The sequence below is a fragment of the Phocoena phocoena genome, chromosome 15, assembly GCF_963924675.1.
Source record: "Phocoena phocoena chromosome 15, mPhoPho1.1, whole genome shotgun sequence".
Classification (NCBI taxonomy): domain Eukaryota; kingdom Metazoa; phylum Chordata; class Mammalia; order Artiodactyla; family Phocoenidae; genus Phocoena; species Phocoena phocoena.
This window is the reverse complement of record NC_089233.1, coordinates 47,853,527-47,878,701: the sequence shown is the minus strand read 5'-3', so window position 1 is coordinate 47,878,701 and position 25,175 is coordinate 47,853,527. Positions and strand designations below refer to the sequence as shown.

At 38.1% G+C, this 25,175-nt stretch overlaps 1 protein-coding gene across 2 annotated transcripts in view; it reads right to left on the bottom strand.

The window, feature by feature from the left end:
- Window positions 1-25,175, bottom strand: part of TASP1 (taspase 1) — a 239,160-nt gene that overhangs the window by 75,837 nt on the left and 138,148 nt on the right. For both annotated transcript variants that reach the window (XM_065892439.1, XM_065892440.1), the window contains one exon: window positions 16,024-16,134. In XM_065892439.1, the coding sequence (XP_065748511.1) occupies window positions 16,024-16,134 (111 nt within the window). The remainder of the gene's footprint in view (window positions 1-16,023; window positions 16,135-25,175) is intronic.

The following is a 25,175-nucleotide window of genomic DNA, read 5'->3' as shown; positions in this document are numbered from 1 at the left end:
GAGGAGCTAGGTTGGCTGAAGGACAAAGTGTGGGAGAGACTTCTCCCCGCTTATCCTTTTGTATCTTTTGAATTTGTACCCTGTGAACATATTACCTTTGCACCAAATAAATAACAGACTGGTGGGATAATACAGCATAAACCTTATGGAAGGACAAACATACCACCAGGTCATACAGATCTCTATTAACTAACCACAGAGGTTGATGCACTTGGCTGCCAGAATAATTAACTCTAAGCTTAATAGTCTAACACAATAGCTGTGTTCACATAAGGTAGTGGCTAGAATATAACAATTACCCCACCATCCCCTACCAACCTCATGGTGGGGACCATGAAGCACACAGCCATCCAATATTTAAGCAAATTCATGATTCTATTAGCAAGAACAGACAATGGATAAGGTGACCAAATAGGTATTCAAACAAGAGCATCCCCCTCATTTAAGTATGTAAGGATGTATATATGTATGTAGCTGTACACAAACACACACACACACACATAAAATAAATGAGTGGCCAGATTTTCAACACACTCTCCATTTCACAGATACAGTGTGTATTCAGCCACAACTAACAGAAACCCAGACCTGCTGTAACTTAAACAACTTGGGGTTTACTTTTCCCACTGAACAAGCAGTCTGGAGGAAAGTGGCTTTTGCATTTGCAGCAGCAGGTTTATAGTGTCAAGGCCATGATTTCTGTGATTCTCCTATCTGTCTCCTCCTGGCCACAAGATGGTTGCTCTTACTCCAGGCATCACATTTACATTCAGGACAGGAAGAAGGGAAAAGAGGTGATGTCAGTCCTTTTCATCAAGAAGACAAAAGGCTCTCCCAGAAACCCTCAAACAAACACTTGTGTCTTGTTAGTTTAACCCATATTGTATGGCTGTTCCTAGCTGCAAGGGAGTCTTAAAATGTAAATAGTTTTTACAGTCTATGTAGTAGAGGCATGGAAGGGCAAAGGAAGTTGAGAATGACTACAGGACAAGCCAGCCCACAGTGTGTGCCACTCTGTGTGTGTACTCTGATAGGGTACAAAAGTTAGCATGTAGAGGTGATTAATGAAATGTTACCCCTGACAGTTTATATTCTTTATTGCCTACCTTAAGAATATTTTTAAATATGACAATATTATGGATTTTAGATTGGATGCGTAAGCTGAGAAGTGGAAGTAATAAGGGCTTCTCATAGATCCAGAAATAAAATATTAACCTACTAGTCATATATTTATACTTATGTGCTTCCCTATTAAAATTTAATCCTCCTATCAAATAAATGTACATCTAAAAGTTAAACACATTTATTTTCTGTAGATTTCTCCTTAAATGTGTTTTCATTCTTTTAGTGAACTATGTTATAATTTTCATTAATTTCTCAGCGTTTACAAACCAGTTCTGTTCCCTCAGCTTTGTTAAATAGTAAACAGTTTTGTTATAACTTTAGTCTCAAAGATTTGCTACTTTTATCATAAGCTTTCCTACAAAGAAAGTCAATTACCCCACAGAGTCACCATCAGCCTTCAGTGCAAAAGCGTTACAGTCATAAATACTTTTTTCTGAGCCATTTGTATATGTCAAACATTACAACCCTTCATCTTAAATACTTCAGAAGATACTGCCTAAGAACAAGGACATCTTCTTACCTAACCACAATAATATTATCAAGTGTTTTTTCACAGAACTAGAATAATCCTAAAATTTATATGGAACCATAAAAGACCCAGGATTGCCAAAGCAATCCATTTATATGGAACCATAAAAGACCCAGGATTGCCAAAGCAATCTTGAGGAAAAAGAACAGAGCTGGAGGCATAACCCTCCCCGATTTCAGACATTATTACAAAGCTATTGTAATCAAAACAGCGTGGTATTGGAGAGAGCCCAGAAATAAACCCGCACACCTACAGTCAATTAATCTATGACAAAGGAGGCAAGAATATACAATGGAGAAAAGACAGTCTCTTCAGCAAGGGGTGCTGGGAAAGCTGGACAGATGCACGTCAATCAATGACGTTAGAACACACCCTCACACCATACACAAAAATAAACTCAAAATGACTTAAAGACTTAAATGTAAGACATGAAACTATAAAACTCCTAGAAGAGAACATAGGCAAAACATTCTCCTATATAAATCGTACCAATACCAAAGAGGGAAAGGGGGTGAGGGAGGGATAAATTAGGAGTTTGGGATTAGCAGATATAAACTACTATATAAAAAAAGATAAGCAACAAGGTCCTACTGTAGCACAGGGAACTATATTCAATATGCCATAAGGAACCATAATGGAAAAACTATGAAAAGGAATCTATATACATATATACACATGAATCACTTTACTGCACACCAGAAACTAACACAACATGGTAATCAACTATACTTCAATAAAAAAATTAAAAATTATCACATCTAAAACTATTAATAATTCTAATTAATAAGACTAATGTTTATAGTTTTAATATTTATAAACAACATTTATGAATAATAAGTACCATCACTTAGTCTATTAAAATTTCTCCAATCATCTTAAAAAGGAATTTTTTTTAAAAAAAAATCAAAGGCTAATCACTCCCAAACATTTTTGTGTAAAAAGCTATTGCTTCGGGCTTCCCTAGTGGCGCAGTGGTTGAGAGTCCACCTGCCGATGCAGGGGACGTGGGTTCGTGCCCTGGTCCGGGAGGATCCCACATGCCGCAGAGCGGCTGGGCCCGTGAGCCATGGCCGCTGAGCCTGCGCATCCAGAGCCTGTGCTCCGCAACGAGAGGGGCCACAACAGTGAGAGGCCCGCGTAATGCCAAAAAAAAAAAAAAAAAGGCTATTGCTTCAAAATCATTCAACCAAAGGGAGTTAATTTCAACCTACATTATTTTTATTGGTTATCAGTCATTTGGTATTTGGTTCAGATTCTTTAAATACAGGTTTCTAGATTTATAAAATGGCCATTTGTTTTGCATCTTTGTATCTAAATAGTTACAGAATACAACAAGGAGCTCTTCAGAGCATTATATTTTACAGGAAAAAAAAAAAGAAAAGAAGGGAAGGAAGACAGGCAGGATTGTTTCTGACCTTTAAAAAAAAAACCCTCTAAAATGCACACACAGACTAACAGCAAACCCATTCCAAATTTACCCCCCAAATACAATTACAGAATTCCTAATCACAAATTCAAATAATGAAGCCTGCTAATTGATTTAAGTGTTTTAAATAAATAAAAATCTGCTACTTAAAACAAATGAACAGAGAAGATACTCTGAGCTTACCCAATCTGAAACTGAAAATCAACCCAGAAATTAGGTAAATACCAGAAAATCATCAGTGTCGTTGAGCCTCAGATGGTCCATGTGAGAAGCCCTCAGCGTGAGCTGCCCACGATTAATGCTAATGAATGGACTGGGTTTTACCACATTCACAGAAGGTTCAGAATAATGTTGTTTACATGCACTCTAGTCTTCCCTCATGAATATGTGGTTCTCACAGGCTCAAAAGTCATGGCTACTCTCAAATATCTGATGGCTTTTAAAAAATTAGGTTACAATGAGGGGAAGCAACTTCACAACCATAAAAGCAATTCTAAAATCTATTATAACAATTATGGATTTCTTTATTTTACCCACATCCACCAAATGTAACTTAAGCCCGATTCAAACTAATCAGTCAGTATATGTACAACTCAGCCTTCAGCTTCATATGATTTAATTTTCCTTTCCTTCTTGCAACATTATAATTATGTGTTCTGAGTTTACTGTAACTAATATTAGTGATTTTTCTCCATGTGCTCACCGCGCAAGGAACAGACAAAAACCCTTTTTGATCACCTAATCAGTACCCTTTGGAGGAAAAAGAATTCTGATATGGAAACAAAGATTTTTCTTTTTCTTTTTCTTTTTTTTTTTTTTTTTCCAGCATGGGATGAAACAAATTCTTTGAGTGGTTTTAATTAAATCCTAATACTTCATAAACATCTTTTAACATAAAATTCAAAATAAAGTACATATTGTGAGTAGCTCAGCAGCTCCTAATTCTGTGATGGCACCAACCTTTATAATCAAGTCCACAGGCCCTAAATCTGGCCACCTTTGAAATCAAATAGACCAGCAACAAAACTATGGGTTTTTTTAAAGTAACGTGACACTGCTTACAGAGTTGTTTTGTTTTGTTTTTCCGTTTTTAGTACTGTGCTTATTATTTGCTTTCCAACCAAATAATATTGCCAAATTATTTCCAGTTATCAAAATTTGGTAGCTAATTTAAATGGTCTTTTCTTTGTTTCCCAAAAGGCTTGAGTAAGAACACATTTGCTGTTGTTGACACAGTCATCCCCTGCTATTTCAAAAGTTGCAAGTATCCAAAATATATGGGATTTCCAGGCTCTAAGAAAAGACTAGAGGTCTTATGTAAACAGGAAACCTAGGCCAGAGGGAGAAAACCAGCGTGGGCTGTGAATGCACAAAGCCCTACAAAGTCACACTTCTATTGCCGGCTACCCACTTCCACTTATTCTGGTAAGTCCATTTTGTCAATCCGCTGCTGATCAATTCTGTTAGTAATTTAATACAATCACAAGTTTTTCTTTTTTTCTTATTTGTAAGAGGAGAGGAAGAAGAGAAAAATGACTGAGCTCCCTAGGACAGGATGACCCAGCTTTATCTCAAGACTCTCGTTTAGGAACAAGGCATAGGCCACCTCACAGAATGTAACCTCTGGGTTTCTTGGAAATTGTGATGATTCTCTTTATGACACTCAACACGCACTGTAAAAACAAATTTGGGAGTTATTCAATTTAACAAGCAGATGAACTATTTATTTTCAAATGATGATTACCCGGGTCAATAAATGGGAGTTTTAACCATTCATTTTGGCCAAAGAAAGAAAACAATATCTCAGATTCTTACCACTTTCAACAATTCCACTGAGTATAATCTAACCAATCACTCTTCCTATTCTCCAACCTCCTAGCTTACAGCACAAGCTTTCTGCACCTTGTTTTAAATGAGATATATGATTATTTCTTAAGCCTCTATTAAAAAAAAAAAAAAGGATACTCTAAGAGGTATTTCAGAGTTCAGCACAACTCCCCAAAAAGAGACAAGCAAAAAGCATTCAATTCTGCCATTAGCTTCCTAAAGAACATTCCTAAAGGCCCTTAGAAAACCACACACATTTCTAAAATGATTGTCAACCTTGTAGTCACTTGCTATCTTTCCTTTTGTCCCCATTCCACTCACTCAAGTTTATTCTGATTTGTAAAATCTCTATACACTTAAAAATATTCTGGGATTCTATATATGTATCTTATGTCACATGGGGAAAAAAAATATGATTGATTTTGCAACTTGGTGACCCTCCATGAGATATACGCCTGTTAAAGAAGAAAAAAGATGAAAGGCAAAGTATTATTCTTCAGTAAGTTTGTGTGCTACTGGGGCATAGTTTACATGCAAAGTTGTCAATGCCAGTAATCTATGGAAGTCTAACCCACCTAGCTTGTCACCAAGGCTGAAAGACTATCATTTCTGGTCCTCCTTCTTTCCAGCTGCTGAGTGAAGTTCTTTTCTTACCCTGCCACTGAACATGCTTGAAAGTTGATTCATAGCCTCCAAATGCCTAGACCTAAAAGGTTTTTCTTGATATTCCTTTATATCTCTAAACACATGGAAACTCCCTGGTTATCTCAAAAAATTCCTTCTGTCTTTAGCTTCCAGATGAGTGTCCTCCTCGGTCGCATCTTTTCTCCCTCGTTCCTGTCTCCTCACAGGATACTCTTTCCACCCACCCTGAGGGCAGACACCCTCTAAGGTTTTTACCTTCTCATTCATTCATTCACTCCACAAATGTTCTCTTTGCTAGACACTTTTCTAGCTGCTGGGGAGACAGAAATGGGGGAAAATAACAGTCAAAATCTCTGCTCTCATAGAGTTTATGCCGTGCTGAGGAGAGACAATAATAAAAAAGTACAGAATAAAACAAGTGCCAAGAAGAAACACAAACCAGAGTAAGAGAAGTTAAAATTTTAGGTAGGGTGGTTAGGAGAGACCTCCTTGAGGAGATGACGTGCAAGCAGATCTGGCTTCCTCAGCGGGATCATTCATTCTGTGAAGGACACCATAAATTCCGAAGACAAGCCCAGAGTCTCAACTTGCCTCTCAAGCTCCAGGCCCATATATCCAACTGACTGTCTTGCCTACAAACACCTCTATGCCAACATACGAGTCAAAATCAACCCCATGGAACATGTCCAATGTTCCATGCATGACATTCTTATAATCTCTTATTGGCCTTGTAATTCCAAGTCCAGGAGACTCAAAACAAGGACCTACTGTATAATACAGGGACCTCTGCTCAATATAGTGTAACAACCTAAATGGGAAAAGAATTTGAAAAAGAATAGATACATGTATATGTATAACTGAATCACTTTGCTGGACACCTGAAACTAACACAACACTGTTAATCAACTATACTCCAATATAAAATTAAAAGTTAAAAAAAAACTCCAGTTACTTTGATGCCTCTTTCACTGCATCCATCCCATTCAATCAACATCAAGAATCTCAAAGATTCTCTCTTTGAGAGTAGTCTCTGGCACCTAACTCTCCTTTGATCCACTCTAGCTCTGTTTCTCTAATTGCCATGCCCTTCAAATTAGTAGCTTCACCTACAGGGCCTCCCTTCTCCAATCCATCCCATATCCTACTGTAACACTCCACTGCCAAAGCCTTATGTGGCTCTCTCCACTTCAGTAAGTCCAATTTTGGGGTTTTCATTTATAATTACACCACTCTCCCTAATATACTCTGTCCACTTGTTAAATCAGATCATTTGCTGCTCACAAAACCAGTCCTAGATTTTCCCTCCTGAAGGTACCTCATTCATGACACTCTCCTCAATCTACCAGATATGACACCTCTTCCTCTGCTTCTTTTTTTTTTTTTGCAGTACGCGGGCCTCTCACTGCCGTGGCCTCTCCCATTGCGGAGCACAGGCTCTGGATGCGCAGGCTCAATGGCCATGGCTCACGGGCCCAGCCGCTCCGCGGCATGTGGGTTCTTCCTGGACCGGGGCATGAACTCGTGTCCCCTGCATCGGCAGGCAGACTCTCAACCACTGCGCCACCAGGGAAGCCCCTCTGCTTCTTTTGAACTCTGCTTTTCCTACTTTACCATATTAAGAGTTTAATTATGAAGTTTTTCATAAAATACAAAAAGAATTATATGGAACATATAATTTATGAAGCATATTAATAGAACAAATGTCCATTAATCCACTAAACAACTAGAAAAATCCAACACTACTAATACCGTTGAGACTCCCTAGGTATTCTCTCCCAAAGGAAACCACTACCCTGAATTATTTTCCAATAACTTCCTGTTCTCTTTTATAGTTTTACCATATGTGCATGTATAATGAAATAGTGTCTGGTTTTGCAAAGTTATATTAATTGTGGCAACACTGACTGCAGTCCTTTGCGAACTGTATTTTTAACTTAGTATTATGATTTTAAGGTTTATTCATATGGATGTGTGTCTTTGTAATCCATTCATTTTCACTGACACACAGTATTCTCCTGCTGATGGATGTTAGAATGGCTTCCATTTTTTTGTTGTTAAGAAAAAGCCATGCTGTACATGTTCCTGTGTGTGTCACCCAGGGCACATGTTCGTAGTCAGGACTAGGATTTCTGGGTTGTGGGGCATGCACGTGTTCCACTTCTCATGAATATTTTTCCAAAATGATTATACCTACTTAAAAACAGCAATGTCTAAAATATTTATTTCATATTTTCTACCTAGTGATTCTAATATCTAAAGTCTTTGGTAGTCTGGTTAAAGTTTCTATTGACATACTTTCTCTCATGGTAACTCTACTTCATGTGTGTTTCATTTTAATTTAAGTTTTTATTTTGAATTCATAGTTGAGCACTTCTTTGAGATCTGAGTTGAAAGAGTATTGCTTCAGGAAGGATTTTCATTTACTTGTGTCAAGCCCCTGGGAGCTTCATAAAACTAGGACAATCTTAAACGAAGATTCTCACCCATTCATTGGAAAATGTGATTTTGCCATTAATATTTTGTCCAGCATTGTTAGATTATTTGCAGTCAAAGGTTCCAGGATCTCCATCTGATGAAACTGCCAGGAATGGAAGTCCCCTATATTTCCTGAACTTTAGTATGAAACTTATTGCATCTTACTTTTTATTTACTGTACATTTGCCTTTTTTCTTCTCCTAGATTGCAAATTCCTTGACAGTAAGGTTGATATGGTGTATTTATCTGTGTATCTGTCACAGTAGCCAGCAAAGTACATTCATGACTTTCATGAATATTTATTAAATAAAAACACGTTAAAAATTCTGAAAGGGCTTCCCTGGTGGCGCAGTGGTTGAGAGTCCGCCTGCCGATGCAGGGGACGGGACACGGGTTCGTGCCCCGGTCCGGGAAGATCCCACATGCCTCGGAGCGGCTGGGCCCATGAGCCATGGCCGCTGAGCCTGTGTGTCCGGAGCCTGTGCTCCGCAACGGGAGAGGCCACGGCAGTGAGAGGCCTGCGTACCGCAAAAAAAAAAAAAAAAAATTCTGAAAGTATTTATAAAACCCTAAGGCCCAAGGATTAGTGATAAATAATGCTTTGGGATGCCTAATTTATTATATTCCTGATTTTGCAATTTGGACATGTGAGTACAACACGCTACATATATCACAATGTTTATGATAATGAAGGAGAAACATCTTTGATTTTTTGAATTGGTTTAAAAAAAATATGTTCTCTTACGAAAAAGATTTTAGTGTTTGAAAAAAAGAAATGTGCATGAAGAATAGGAGAAAAGTCTTGTAAAATTCCAAAAATGCACTACTGGTAAAGAGACGAGTATATATTTTAAGTTTTCTAAATTATAAAGAAACTCATGAAACATAATATATGACCTCAGATGAGACGTTAAAATGTGTAATGACAATGTACTTTTGTTCCTCCTATCAAAGCTAATGCTTATGAATTATCAGGGTTTTAGCTAAGAATTTGGTCATTAAAAGAAAATATTTATCAAATATAATTTCTCAAGTTGGCAGAAAACCACAAGAGTGGACTCCCTTCAATCTCAATTTTTGATGGCATTCTGCATTTGACAGTAAACCTATGATGTCAGAAAGAGTGTAAGCATTCCCCAAAGGGATAAAATAAAAGAACATAGAGCAAAAGCTTCTTTTTTTAATCGTAATACTATATACCACATAGAATTTTTCAATAATAGTCACATAGACTGTAGGTTGATGATACCAACAAGTTAGCTTAGAAATTCAAAGAGAAGAAAAGGGAAATTTGGTTTTTACAGATAGCATTTTATCAACCATTATATTTAGTAGACAGCCAAACCAACAAAAAAAAGTACTATGACATTACTTGTTGAGAACTGGGCAGTAAGCTATAAGGCCACCCTGAAGTTCACATACCACACATGCAGCCACAGTTTGCATGAAAAAGGAATAATTCATGAAACCAAGTTTGTTCAAAAATAACCATGAATAGGAAAAGTCACATCTGAATCATTGTAAGAGCTTTTATATGTGTGTGTCTGTGTGTGCCTGTGTGTGTGTAATTTAAAAAGCTCAACTAAAAAGGAAATCTATTTATTTCTTTTCCTTACTTAACTAAGCATTCAGTCTATAATCAGCTGGTTAGCATGAAGTATTATTAAGGAACTATTTTTACAGTACCCATTTTTATGGATTTTGTACGTTACACAAACAGTGGGTTTTTAAAAAAAAAATGCACAAATCGGTTATTCTGTTTTACGCTTCCTACATTAAGTCAAACCAAAGCTCTGGATCTTGGCATAATGGTAATACAAGTGGAAACGAAAACATTTTAATCTTCAAAATGTCTTTCAATTTTACTCTATCACATTAAAGCCTCATTTATCAAAAATAGATTTTTAAAAGAACCCTACATTTAAGATAATTTCAGAGTTTGTTTCAAACTACAAAAAAAACTGGAAAAATCTTTATTTTAATAAGTTGCTGACTACTTTAGAAAAAATACATAAAAACAAATTATTTAATCCAGTGTAAAATTACTTTTTAAAAAATCCCTCATTATTGCAGAAGGTCACAGATATCAAACATAACATCACTCAAAAAGAGAGGGTTATTTTAAAATTCTGTACAAATGGTTATTGCTGTGTCATTTTAGAATATTTTATTTAAGGTAATTTTACCATTAATAAAAGTTAAATGTCAATTAAAAGAAAATCACCCAACAGAAAAATGGTCTAAAGCTATTAGCAGATAATTCACAGATTAATATAAAAGGCCAAGTTATATTTGAAAATTTACTCATCAGAAAAAGACAAATTAAACTGGAAACCATTTTTTTTAATCCTTGATTATAGAAAAAAATTTTTAATGTGATAATAACCGTTGGAAAAAGACTGTGGAGGAGACTTCTGGTTTCTGGTCCAGCATGTAATGACTTCAGAGGTCACCGCTCTATCCTAACAAGTAAAAAGCTAAAGAAACTGAAAAATCAACAACTCTTCTTAGATCCGTCAGAAAAGTGAGATCAAAAGGTAAACAACTTCCCCTACAACTGGAGAGACAGACAGTCATATATAGAGAATCACAGCATCAGAGCAGAGCCTCATGAGCAGAAACCGCCACAGGAACCAGTGCCTGGGCAGGAAAACCAGAACTGTGACTGAAGAACCACCGGAGTCTTGGAATAAGTCTGTCCTGATTATTATATAAAATGTTTCTAAGTATATACTGCAGTGAGAATCTCTAGATATATTATTTATGCAAATCTTTTTTTTGTTTAAGAAAAAACAAAGGAAGCAAGAAAGGAAGAGTATCGTGATGCCTTTCCACAAAACCGAGGAAGCGGTGGCTAGCTTACCACAGCCATCACCAGAAAGGATTTCAACCAAATCACCTCAATAGAAACTTCCGATCCACCTTTAATAGCTTTAATTTATAGTTTCAACTAAGGACTAAATTGCTTTACGACTGTACTTTCACACACACAGTTTAGATTGGCCTGTGAACAAACCAGGGACCAAATACAATTTTGGAGCTAGAAAGGACTTTGGGGACCATCGAGCTAGGCCCCCTCGTTTTATACACGAGGAAACTAAGAACAAAGAGGCTTGTCCTAAAATCAACAACTAATTTCATCACTGTTAAAACAGGAAAGAACCAGACCTTGCTTCTCATCCAGGTCCCTGGTAAATTCAATTTATTTCATTCTAATCACTTTGTAAATATCATCCATGCTTCTTGATAGTTCCCAAGTGGTCCCAGAAATTTTTGATTTTCCAATCCCAAATCACCTGATTAAAAAGAACCACATATTTACAGGTGTAATATGGTACAGAATTCATAAAACTTAGCATGGTGGAGGAATTTAGAAACTGTCTCTTGTCTAACTTTTTTCTTTTTTTTTTAAGAAAACAAAACAGAACTTAAGTAACTTGATAGATTCAGTGAGTCAGACACAGAGTTAAGAGTGGAACTCAGCTGTCTTAACTCCCAGGACACTGTTTTTCTGTATTCCACATTTTATTTTGCTTAAAAAGTGGGGGGGGGGGGGGGGGGGGGGTGCAGTGTGACCTTGCAGAATGAACACCCACTGACTAACCAGGTGACTTTGGACAAGTCACTGAACTATTGCAAAATAAGTTTCTTCAACGATTTAGTGAGCAGGGTTGATGAGTTCTGAAATTTCTGATTCCTTTCCAAGAGTCTGGAATTTTTAAGATGAGTGTTCAATATGCATTAGGTCATGGGATCCAGTGGAAAAATGAAGTACTACAGCCCAACTCTCTGAGGAGTTTCAAGAGTTATACAAAGAGGACAACGAAGCATCAGAAGAGAAAGGAGTGGAGCTCAGGAACTCCTCAGCATGGACCCAAATCTGGAGATGTACAACTAGCTAGTGAATCAATCTGTGGTTTCAGACACAGTAAAGAGTTCAGGTCACTCTCAACACGGAGAAAATTACCATGTGCCGTCATCACACACCTATTGCAGGGCTCCCAGGAAGTGAACTTCTCCTGAGTGTCGAGTTTTCACCTGAAAACTGGTATAGCTGGGCAACTATTAGCAAATTACATAAATTACACAGGCTGTTCAGGCCAAGAATTTGGTTTCCCTTAAAAACAGCATTCCAGATGGTAATTGTTAAAACAAAAGAACAAGGAGACTCAAGTCTGATTCTGATATATTTGAAGATGTAGTAACATGAACATCATCAACCTTTTTCTGAAAGATCACCGAAGGCAGACCTCAAAGTCCATTCCTAATGCATTCCTCAGCTCACAATTTGCCATCAAGTGATTCTTACCAGCATGCATGTAGTTCATACCGTTATTTATGTTTTCATGACCTCAGGTCAAATAACTGGAAGAAAGCACCTGTATAAAACCTCTTCATATTGAAATTTTTTCTAGTTATTCACTCTGTTCTTCCTTCAGATAAATCCAGCTGTTTCTTGCCTATAATCTGTTTTTCTTTCTCTCTCTACCCTAAAAATCTTTCCTAAGAGGGCACGATACGTATTAAAGGCCTAAGCAACAATGCTTATAAATCTGAGGAAGTAATTCAGTTTTTTTTAAATAAATTTATGTATTTATTTATATTTTTTTGTTTTTGGCTGCATTGGGTCTTTGCTGCTGCAGGCGGGTTTTCTCTAGTTGCGGCGAGCGGGGCCTACTCTTTGTTGTGGTGTGCAGGCTTCTCGTTGCAGTGGCTTCTCTTGTTGAGGAGCACAGGCTCTAGGGGCACAGGCTTCAGCAGTTGTGGCTTGCGGGCTCTAGAGCGCAGGCTCAGTAGTTGTGGCGCATGGGCTTAGTTGCTCCACGGCATGTGGGATCTTCCCAGACCAGGGCTCAAACCTGTGTCCCCTGCATTGGCAGGCAGATTCTTAACCACTGCGCCACCAGGGAAGTCCAGTAATTCCGTTTTATTCCCATCCCTGGAATGCCCCATCTATCCCATCAGTTGCATGCTTATATTATAAAACTTATATTTTATCCTTGAGTGGATTTTCATAAATTCTAAGTAGAGACAGCTTTGAGATGAAAAGTGTTTTAAACAGGTAAAGCCTAAATTTTGGCAAATGGTTTGGGGCAACCCTTGCTTAGCCAGGTCCCCACCAGTATCCTAAGGGTAGGGCTGGGGTAGGGGTGTGACTGGACACCTTGACATTTTTGGGAAAACTAGAAGAAAAGCATTGATTCCTGGTATGGGTTTCTGTTCCTCTTCCCAAGCTGGTGAGGGTGGAAGAAAAAGAGGAGCCAGTGACAAAGCCCTAGATTCAGAGGATCCAAGAACAGATGAGGCTTAAAGGAACAGGAAGCCAGGTAGGGACGTTGCCCATTGCCATGCCACCTTCAGGCCGGTAAGGCTCTCTAGGAATAGAGTGGAAAAGTAGCCTGATATGCTTGGGCCAAGAGGGCTTGACAATCCCCTTATTATTCTATGTTTTCAGACCACCTGACCCCATTACCACTAGCATCTGCTGTCAGTGGCTCTGCAGAAGCCAGAGGTTACAACAAGACCACAGACACCATAGTGAATTCATCAGGGAGAGAGGCCAGTGACCCATGGGGAGGTGGAGCGCAAGCCCATCCCAGCACAAGCCAACAGAGGGAAGAGGGCGGCCATGAGCCAGATGGTCCCTCCACAGTGACACAGAAAGTCCCTGGAATCCAGATGCCACCCAACGAAGACAAAATGGCAGCAAAACAAATATAAAGTACCATGTAAAAAGAGACCAGGCTTACGTGGAGAGGACTAACAGAATGAGGGCAAGGAGTCAGGCATTAAACCGAGTTAGGGAACGTTAAAAGAGTTACAACAGGCACCCTGCCTGCACTGTCCACCATGGGCTGGGGAGAAGAGTCAATGTAGGTGTGGGACATCTGGTAAAGTCTGCCCCAGACACAGGCCCAGGACGCAGCCCTGCTGTGACCTGGCAGGCTGGGCCCTGTCGACATGGAAACCAGAGGTCCCCAGTGGTTACACACAGGTGCTCATCGGGACTCCCTGGGCCAGGCCCTGCACAGCCTGCACACAGCCCTTGTGGCCCAGGTGGTCACACACTGACCATTCGTCCCCTCTGCAGGGGCCCTGTGGCCTGTGTGTCCTGCAGTCCTGTGTCCTCTGCACGCCCCCTTGATGCTGGGCTCCCACGGCATACCCAGCCACCAGGTGCTGATTATCTGTTCCCCATCTACACTGCACTCCGGAGGGTGGCCTATTGTTTGCCCAGCAACTCCAGACCAGTCCCAGCCAGGCCAAACTAGTGAACTTCTCTGCTACCTGCTGAACCACACCTTCTCCAACAAGGTCTGAGCCCCTCCCAAGCATGTCCTTCCCTGGACACTCTCAGATCTAGGGCACCACAGAGAGCTTCCTTACAGCCTCCAGTTACTCTTTCATCATAGTTAACAATTCCTTATATTAAACTCCTCCTGATTAACCTAATGTATGGTTTCTACCTCCTGAATGGACCCAGAGGGCTACATACTCCTAGCAGCAAAATCTATCAATATTTCCACTTTCTCCATGGACCCCCTCCCTCAAAATCACCATTTCCTCTCCATGGCCTGGACCATTCCAGCCCCTAATGTCGGTCTCCTATAGAGATGGTCTTGGACAACCTGAGATCTACTTTATAAACCCTCCCCTAAAACATCATTTTATTGATCAACTTAAGAATACATAAGGGTTCTCTCCTTTCTATCAGATCGAACATGAACTCCTACACAGAGATTTTAAGGTCCTCGGGACCTGGCCTCACCTGGCCTATCCAGCCCCGCTGCACATCACGAACACTGCCCTCTAGGTAAGAGTCATGCAGGTGTCGAGCCCTCACCACGCCTAACCCCACTGTCATGTCTGTGCTCACACTCCTTTCTTCCCCACCTTTCCCGGCCTCCTGGGGCCAGTTCTAGGAGTTCATCATCCATGAATCCTTTTCAGGTGATTTCTTCCTACGCTTTCATCTGTGTTGTCCTCACCACGTAATTAGCACCTTATATTATCCTGTCTTGATTCTCTACGTGGAGACACCCCCCAGATTAACCCTGTGATACTCTTCCCCTCATTTATGTGTTCATGGCTTATTACCCTAACTTGTTTTTTGGGGTTTTTTTTTGTTTTTTATGGGATAGGGTTGCTGGGAGGAGTTAGAGGAGGCGTCTTTTTTTTTTTTTATTCAATTTTATTTATTTATTCATTCATTCATTCATTTATTTATTTTATTTTTTGGCCATGCTGTGTGGCATGTGGGATCTTAGTTCCCCAACCAGGGATCGAACCCACGCTCCCTGCCTTGGGACCATGGAGTCTTAACCACTGGACTGCCAGGTAAGTCCCCCTTATTTTTAACTACATTTTATATTTTTTATACAACTTCACAAGCCTTTACCATAGTGGTAAGCTCAATGTTAAATGATGGGAAAAACCCGAGTCAAATAGTTTTAATCCACAGTAACAGTTATCTACAGGGCCATTGCGAGGCTACACAAAATCTTCCTGCATATTAGAAAAAGCCATCTCTTCCTCCAACCAGATGCAGCCTCACATCAGGTTATATGGGTTTGGCAAATGAAGCCAGGCCAGATTTCAACTCAACCCTAGACAACTGTGTGTGGCAGCACTGGATTCATGAATACAACATTAACTTTTTTTTAAAAAAGAGTCAAATTCTATTACAGAAAAACTTTTAAATGAGGTTGCCCCTTGAATTTTGTTTTAGTAGAATTTTATTCCACTGTGTATGACTCTAATCCTGGACAGTGTCTCACAACTTGGGCATTACATTGGTGATATGGTAAATTTCATGCAGTAGTAGCTATTTTGATGGAATTTCTTTTCACAGCCAATGTTAACTTAGGGTCTAAGTCCATGCTAAACCCTGGACCTAGGTCTAGCAGTACAAATGTGGCATCTGACTCATGAAGCTTACAGCTCAGAGGAACAACCTCTATTTACAAGGAAGTAATTTTCTTAATGTTATACTTACTGATAAACTTGTTTTGCATAGTTTCCAGCAGAGCTTGGTGGGCATCTTCAGCTTGTAAAGCGTGTGAACATTCTCTAGCCAGTATGGTGCGCACAAGATGCTCTCCACATCCTAGAAAGCCAAGGAAACCAAGAACGGTTGAGGAAAGGCAGTACTAAACATCCTTCTTATCTTACTAGCATTAAACCACCCCTATGCACCACTGAAGAAGTAGTTATGTTGGAGAATAATTCAGTGAGGGATGAAATGATTTCTACGAGCAATCTGGTAATTTTAGTAAAGAGATTTGACAGAAACTAAAGAAACACATGTCTAATCTTAAAAGGAAACAAAGAAAAATAAAAGGAAACCCCTTTTTCATAGGAATTATTCACATAATACGTGAATTTAGACTCTCTACCTAGGAACCACCTAGGGTTCTGTTTCATTTCCATTGCTGTATAACCACAAAAAACTGTTTTATAATTTCTATACAGTAGGCCCTTGTTGGTTATTTATTTTATATATGGTAGTGAATATATTTTAATCAAAAGTTCTTAAATTCATGAAATTTAAACCAACACAAACTGATATAACACACATTTTCTGTTTGGCTAGTATGTACTGTGACAGACATTAGGCACTAACAACAAATCTCCCTTAAAAATGTTATCTGTAATTGTTAAATCATGTTGGTGCCATTCATTTCAGAAATTTTCTCTGCATATGTACACCTCTCCTCCTTCCCCCCTTCCTCTGCCCCCCATATACACATGCATGTATGTATACACACATATATGTATATTATGTATACACGTACATTATACACTCATTGCCAAAAATACAAACTGTTCGAAACTTGTGAAAGTTTTTTTTTTTTTAAATCACCTATGTTTTGTCAGAAATAACTTGCCTGTATTTTTTGGTAAAGTAAATGTAAATCTCCTTCAAGATCTTTGTGAGTGTCTACACTTAGATCTTCATCTAGGTATGCAATTTAATATATTACTTTGTGGGCAGGATTATGGTGATCCCTATTTTGTTAAATGTTTGCAATATTATTTTTATAATCAGGGGAAAAATTAAAATAAAGCTAATAGAAAAGAAACCATTTTCCACACTTACTATGTAGAGACACTGTGTAAGCTCAGGAAACTCCATAAATTTTAATTCCCTTTGTGTACGTATTTGATGTTGAACAGTGAAATGTTATACTTTAGAACAATAATAATTGTTAGGAAACTGGCATATTATAAGCTAAATTGGTGTTCAGAAGGTTATGTACACATGCCTCAAGGCAAACAGCTAAACCACATGAAGTTAACATTACAGCAAAAATACACAGTATGTGTCAGACTTTCTCCTCTGTAGTTATACAGGAATATATAGGGTTTTCCAATGCTTGGTTTTTTTCCAAGAAATTTAAAATTATGACTTCTATTCTGACATATATCACCTTTAACATAAGAGCCTTGACACCAAAAGCTTGTTCTGTAAGTTCCAGTCAAAGAAAAGTTTGATTTTATGGTTTTATTCACAAATTTCCAAGGTTTCTTAGAATATGCTGCCATATAGCTGAAGTGTGATTCAGAGGCAAACAGTTCCATTCTTTATTCATAGATATTAGAAATTAGTCTTTCAATACATCTTCCTTCTGTCCTTAATCATGCAAGCAAGAGTGTATTTATATTGTCAGATCTTAGCAGAAGACATGGATTATACAAAGAATGAAGACCTAACTACAAACCTAGAGGGAAAGTGATAAATACCAAATTCTAAAAGAACTTAGAAAAGTACACAATTATTTGTCATCAATAAGAATGACTAACTAGACTGAAATACATAGTGAATTCATAGCTTATGTTTTAAAAACACCTTTGGAAGATGCTATGGAACCAATTCACTATTCTGAAAATGGATAAATGAAAGAAAACAATCAAGCATTTCTCTGTCCTTCCTATAGGAACTGTGTAGCAGGGTAACCAGAAGGTTTATGAAGGAAAATTTTCTCCATAGTAGTATCCCAGTTAATAAATGAATAAGAAATTAACAAAATTAGAATATAACCGTTTGTAACCTATAATTTAATAATTGCTATAGGCAACAATCGTCAATGGCTGCTAATATCACAAAAATATACAGATATTACATATCCCTTGATAAAATTACACCTTTGTAGTCTTGCCCCACACCAAAAAAATTACACCTCAGTCTGATCAAGCCTCTAAATTCAACTATTAATTTCTAGAAATAAAGAACATCTGCAAAAAACCTACAGTTAACTTCATACTTAATGGTGAAAGACTGAATCATTTCTCCCTAAGATCAGGAACAAGGCAAAGATGTCTGCTTTTATCGCTTTTATTCAACAATACACTGGAGGTTCGAGCCATTGCACTAAGTCAAGAAAATGAAGTAGAAGGCTTAAAGATCAGAAAGAAAAAGGCAAAACTGCTCCTATTTGCAGATGATATAATTGTTTATGTAGAAATCCCAAAGGAATCTACAAAACCACCACTAGAGGTATCTCTCCAGATTCTTCCTGTTTGGTTAGGAGTCTAGGGCAAAGGTTGGAAGCAGATTCCTGCCTGGTACTTATCAGTCCCCAAAATATGAACTTTATTTTCATTTCTTTCCCCATCTGTTCACACAACAGATTGTTAATGAGCACCTACTTGGTGCTAGGACCAGAGGACACAGTAGTTGGCAGAGGTGCTGCTATATTTTGTCAGATCTCCCCGGAGGTGTTAGACCCCTGGCTGGCTACTGAACATTTAGTTAACTGCCATTCTGGCCAGTCCAGATGCCAGTGCCTTGACTGTGTGCTCTACAGACCAACCTTGAGGATTTAGCTGAGAACTCTGGACTCATCAGAAACCCTGGACATTCCCACAGCCTGCTGAGAGCCAACCTCCATGGCCATGTCTCTCCCTCAAATCCCAAACCTTAGCCCAGTCCCAGCTCACTCTTTCCTAGCGTGTTTCCTATTACTGAGACTCCAGTATGCCTCATACCCAGACATCAGAATTATAATACATTTCCTTGGCATCTCCAAGTCCACATCAGAATCACATGCCTTGATCTGGTAGGTAACAAGCAGTGGTGGTTTGGTGGTGGATGTGACCTTACCCCAACATACTTGAACCAAGAGGATGCAGTCCATTTTCATGGGACTCTAAAGGAGGCTTGTGACCAACACGGTGCAGATCTCTACCCAAAATTTTAAAAATGATGTGACGATGACTTTTTTATAGCCCATCATGGGGAGTGGAGGGGTATTGGGGGTATCTTTTTTGATGACCTTGACTCTCCCTCCAAGAAGGAGGTGTTTCACTTTGTGCAGAGCTGTGCCCAGGCTGTCATTCCTTCTTACATTCCCCCTGTGAAAAAGCACTGTGATGACTCTTCACCCACCAGGAGAAGTTGTGGCAGCAGCTCCAGAGAGGATGGTATGTAGAATTTAACCTGCTGTACAATCAGGGTACAAAGTTCAGCCTCTTCACTCCAGGATCCAGGATTGAAAGCATCTTGATGTCTTTACCTCTAACTGCCTGATGGCAGTACACGCATTCGTCCTCAGAGAACTCCACAGAAGCTAAAATTCTGCAAGTTCTGTGCCACACAAGGGTACACTGATGCAGGCAGAGCAGCCTTCTTGGGTTCTGGGGGATACACAATGCATACCCCTGCTCCACTGGCCAGCACCACTGCCACTGTGTGGCACATTGTCACCTGTGTCTTACAGCTCCAGTCTTCTCCACCGTGGAGTCTGCCTCCTTGGCAGGTGGTGAAATGTGTTTTAAGCACCACAAGCTTCTGTTGGACGCTATCTGTGGTAGGTGGTGGGATGGCAGCTTGTCAGAGTCAATTGGTCGATGTAAACTCATTTATACTTTTAGAATCATTTTATATGACTAGTTTACAAACAATGACGTTGAGTTTCCAAGAATTGGTTGAGGGGATCTAAATATTATATTATAATTTGTACCCGGAAACTTCTCGTGCTATTTTTGTTTCATATGTTTTTTAAAGGACTAGGTTCTGCCACAAAAATCTGTCATGGGATACATTTTATTTTCATTAATTCAATGAGGTTGAGACTAACTAGTAATTTTAGAAAGCAACTGAAAATGAAGGTAAAAATTTTACTTTGTCATTACTGAAGTTTATTTGTTCATAATCTTTATATATCTTTCTCTAGAGATCATAATAATCATAATTTTACATAATGTAAAATATTCATTTTTATAATGATATTTAGGAACACTTGAAATTTTCTTCATCTCTGCATGCATTACAATCCAGTGATTACCTACAGTTAACTCTAAAGTGACATCACTATTATTTAAATAAGGGCTATATAAGTCATAATTTTGATTTTCGTAGAAATATAGTTTGTTGATGTTGAGATTCTCTGCACTTTTGAATGTGAAAGCTTAGACACTTGGATTCTGATATTTAAAAATTTCTATTCCAGACATTTCTATATGGAAGTTTAGACTAAGAACAACCCTGGGGATGTGATTTTAGGAAATGTTTCTCACTTGGGAAATGAGGAAAATTTTCGTTCCTTAATTAAAGCAGACATAACTGGTGTAAGAAGTATGTAGGCAGTTTATAAATACATTTCCTTGAAGATGGACTAATTGAAATCATCCTCTTTTAAAATTAGAGATTTTGTAACTCTTACCTTTGTTCTAAAGAGAAAATCACAACAGAGTTCTCAATAAGACTTCTTTGTTCATATATAATATGAATGCATTTTATTCATAATATATTGAAGTTTGTAAAGAACAGTATCTTCCTACATGTTAGTAAGCATTATCTTGGAATATGTTGAATGTATGATAGTGTGTGACTCTTCAGAGGTGGAAAAAGCATGAGTTCAACTATCTCACAACAGGTGTGCTGATAAATTTTATTATGAAATATGACTAAGAAATGTTTGTATTTTTCATTTTTTCCAGGGTAATTGACATAGGAAAGATAAATATTTCTTACTACTAAAACCACAGTTCCTCATTCCTAGGTACCTTATCCAAGAAAAATATAAGTTTTGCACTTGAATTTTCATAGCAGCTTTATTCTCAATAGCCAAAATTTACAGCAGCTTAGAATGATAAAGAGAAGGAAAATGAGGAGTTAAGAAACCTAAAGTATAAAATGAGAAGATCTAACATATTAATAGACATTTTGAAAGAGAAGAGAAAGAATGGGGGAGGGGGCACTAATCTTTGAAGAAATAATAAATAAGTTTTCAGAATTTAAGCTATAAGGAAATCCTAAAATTAAAGACGCATACAGAGTTCCAACAAAAGTAAATAAAAACAAATCTATCCTTAGGTATACCATAGTGGAAAATGCCGGAAGAAAGACAAAGAGAAAATATTAAAAACTAATCACAATGGACTTAATTGATACTGATAGGACATTCCATCCAAAAACAACAGAATACACTTTCTTCTCAAGTGCACATGGAACATTCTCCAGGATAGAGCATATCTTGGGTCACAAATCAAGCCTTGGTAAATTTAAGAAAATTAAATCGTATCAAGTATCTTTTCCGAGCACAATGCTATGAGACTAGATATCAATTACAGGAAAAAAATCTGTAAAAAAATACTAACACATGGAGGCCAAACAATACACCACTAAATAACCAAGCGATCACTGAAGAAATCAAAGACGAAATCAAAAAATACCTAGAAACAAATGACAATGAACACACGACAACCCAAAACCTATGGGATGCAGCAAAAGCAGTTCTAAGAGGGAAGTTTATAGCAATACAATCCTACCTTAAGAAACAAGAAATAAACAACCTAAACTTACACCTAAAGCAATTAGAGAAAGAAGAACAAACAAACCCCAAAGTTAGCAGAAGGAAAGAAATCATAATATCAGATCAGAAGTAAATGATAAAGAAATGAAGGAAACAATAGCAAAGATCAATAAAACTAAAAGCTGGTTCTTTGAGAAGATAAACAAAATTGATAAACCATTAACCAGACTCATCAAGAAAAAAAGGGAGAAGACTCAAATCAACAGAATTAGAAATGAAAAAGAAGTAACAACTGACACTGCAGAAATACAAAGGATCATGAGAGATTACTATAAGCAACTATATGCCAATAAAATGGACAATCTGGAAGAAATGGACAAATTCTTAGAAAAGCACAACCTTCCGAGACTGAACAAGGAAGAAATAGAAAATACGAACAGACCAATCACAAGCACTGAAATTGAGACTGTGATTAAAAATCTTCCAACAAACAAAAGTCCAGAACCAGATGGCTTCACAGGCGAATTCTATCAAACATTTAGAGAAGAGCTAACACCTATCCATCTCAAATTCTTCCAAAATATAGCAGAGGGAGGAACACTCCCAAACTCATTCTGTGAGGCCACCATCACCCTGATACCAGAACCAGACAAAGATGTCACACAAAAAAGAAAACTACAGGCCAATATCACTGATGAACATAGATGCAAAAATCCTCAACAAAATACTAGCAAACAGAATCCAACAGCACATTAAAAGAATCATACACCATGATCAAGTGGGATTTATCCCAGGAATGCAAGGATTCTTCAATACACGCAAATCAATCAATGTGGTACACCATTTTAACAAATTGAAGAAGAAAAACCATATGATCATCTCAATAGATGCAGAAAAAGCTTTTGACAAAATTCAACACCCATTTATGATAAAAACCCTCCAGAAAGTAGGCATAGAGGGAACTTACCTCAACAAAATAAAGGCCATATATGACAAACACACAGCCAACATCATTCTCAATGGCGAAAAACTGAAACCATTTCCTCTAAGATCAGGAACAAGACAAGCTTGTCCACTCTCACCACTATTATTCAACATACTTTTGGAAGTTTCAGCCATAGCAATCAGAGAAGAAAAGAAATAAAAGGAATCCAAATCGGAAAAGAAGTAAAGCTATCACTGTTTGCAGATGACATGATACTATACATAGAGAATCCTAAAGATTCCACCAGAAAACCGCTAGAGCTAATCAATGAATTTGGTAAAGTAGCGGAATACAAAATTAATGCACAGAAATCTCTTGCATTCTTATAAACTAATGTTGAAAAACCTGAAAGAGAAATTAAGGAAACACTCCCTTTTACCATTGTAACAAAAAGAATAAAATACTTAGGAATAAACTTACCTAAGGAGACAAAAGACCTGTATGCAGAAAACTAGAAGACACTGATGAAAGAAACTAAAGATGATACAAACAGATGGAGAGATATATCATGTTCCTGGATTGGAAGAATCAACACTGTGAAAATGACTTTACTGCCCAAAGCAATCTACAGATTCAATGCAATCCCTGTCAAACTACCAATGGCGTTTTTCACAGAACTAGAATAAACAATTTCACAATTTGTATGGAAACACAAAAGACCCCGAATAGCCAAAGCCATCTTGAGAAAGAAAAACAGAGCTGGAGGAATCAGGCTCCTGAGCTTCAGACTATACTACAAATCTACATCAAGACAGTATGATACTGGCACAAAAACAGAAATATAGATTAATGGAACAGGATAGAAAGCCCAGAGATAAACCCACGCACATATGGTCACTTTATTTTCGATAAAGGAGGCAAGAATATACAATGGAGAAAAGACAGCCTCTTCAGTAAGTGGTGCTGGGAAAATTGGACAGCTACACATAAAAGAATGAAATTAGAACACTCCCTAACACCATACACAAAAATAAACTCAAAATGGATTAAAGACCTAAATGTAAGGCCAGACACTATCAAACTCTTAGAGGAAAACATAGGCAGAACACTCTATGACATAAATCACAGCAAGATCCTTTTTGACCCACCTCTTAGAGAAATGGAAATAAAAATAAACAAATGGGACCTAATGAAACTTAAAAGCTTTTGCACAGCAAAGGAAAACATAAGCAAGATGAAAAGACAACCCTCAGAATGGGAGAAAATCTTTGCAGATGAAGCAACTGACAAAGGATTAATTTCCAAAATTAACAAGCAGCTCATGCAGCTCAATATCAAAAAAACAAACAACCCAATCCAAAATTGGGCAGAAGACCTAAACAGACATTTCTCCAAAGAAGATATACAGATTGCCAACAAACACATGAAAGGATACTCAACATCACTAATCATTAGAGAAATGCAAATCAAAACTACAATGAGGTATCACCTCACACCAGTCAGAATGGCCATCATAAAAAAATCTACAAACAATACATGCTGGAGAGGGTATGGAGAAAAGGGAACCCTCTTGCACTGTTGGTAGGAATGTAAATTGATACAGCTACTATGGAGAACAGTATGGAGGTCCCTTAAAAAACTAAAAATAGAACTACCATATGACCCAGCAATCCTACTACCAGGCATATACCTTGTGAAAACCATAATTCAAGAAGAGTCATGTACCACAATGTTCACTGCGGCTCTATTTACAATAGCCAGGACATGGAAGCAACCTAAGTGTCCATCGACAGATGAATGGATAAAGAAGATGTATATATTCCATATATACAATGGAATATTACTCAGACATAAAAAGAAATGAAATTGAGTTATTTGTAGTGAGGCGGATGGACCTAGAGTCTGTCAGACAGAGTGAAGTAAGAAAGAGAAAAACAAATATCGTATGTTAACACATATATATGGAATCTAAAAAAAAAAATAAAAATGGTTCTGACAAACCTAGGGGCAGGACAGAAATAAAGATGCAGACGTACAGAATGGACTTGACACGGGGAGGGGAAGGGTAAGCTGGGATAAAGTGAGAGAGTGGCACGGACATATATACACCACTAAATGTAAAACAGATAGCTAGTGGGAAGCAGCCGCATAGCACAGGGAGATCAGCTCGGTGGTTTGTGACCACCTAGAGGGGTGGGATAGGGAGGGTGGGAGGGAGGGAGATGCAAGAGGGAGGAGATATAGGGATATATGTATATGTATAGCTGATTCACTTTGTTATAATGCAGACACTAACACACCATTGTAAAGCAATTATACTCCAATAAAGATGTTAAAAAAAAGAGAGAGCTTTTTTTACTCTCTCAGTAAGGAGAGTCTCAGCAAGCACCTGGGCAGATGGGCAGCCTTGAAGAGCTGCTGTGCCCTCTCATGCATGGGAGCAACCAAATGATTTCTGTGTCCCCG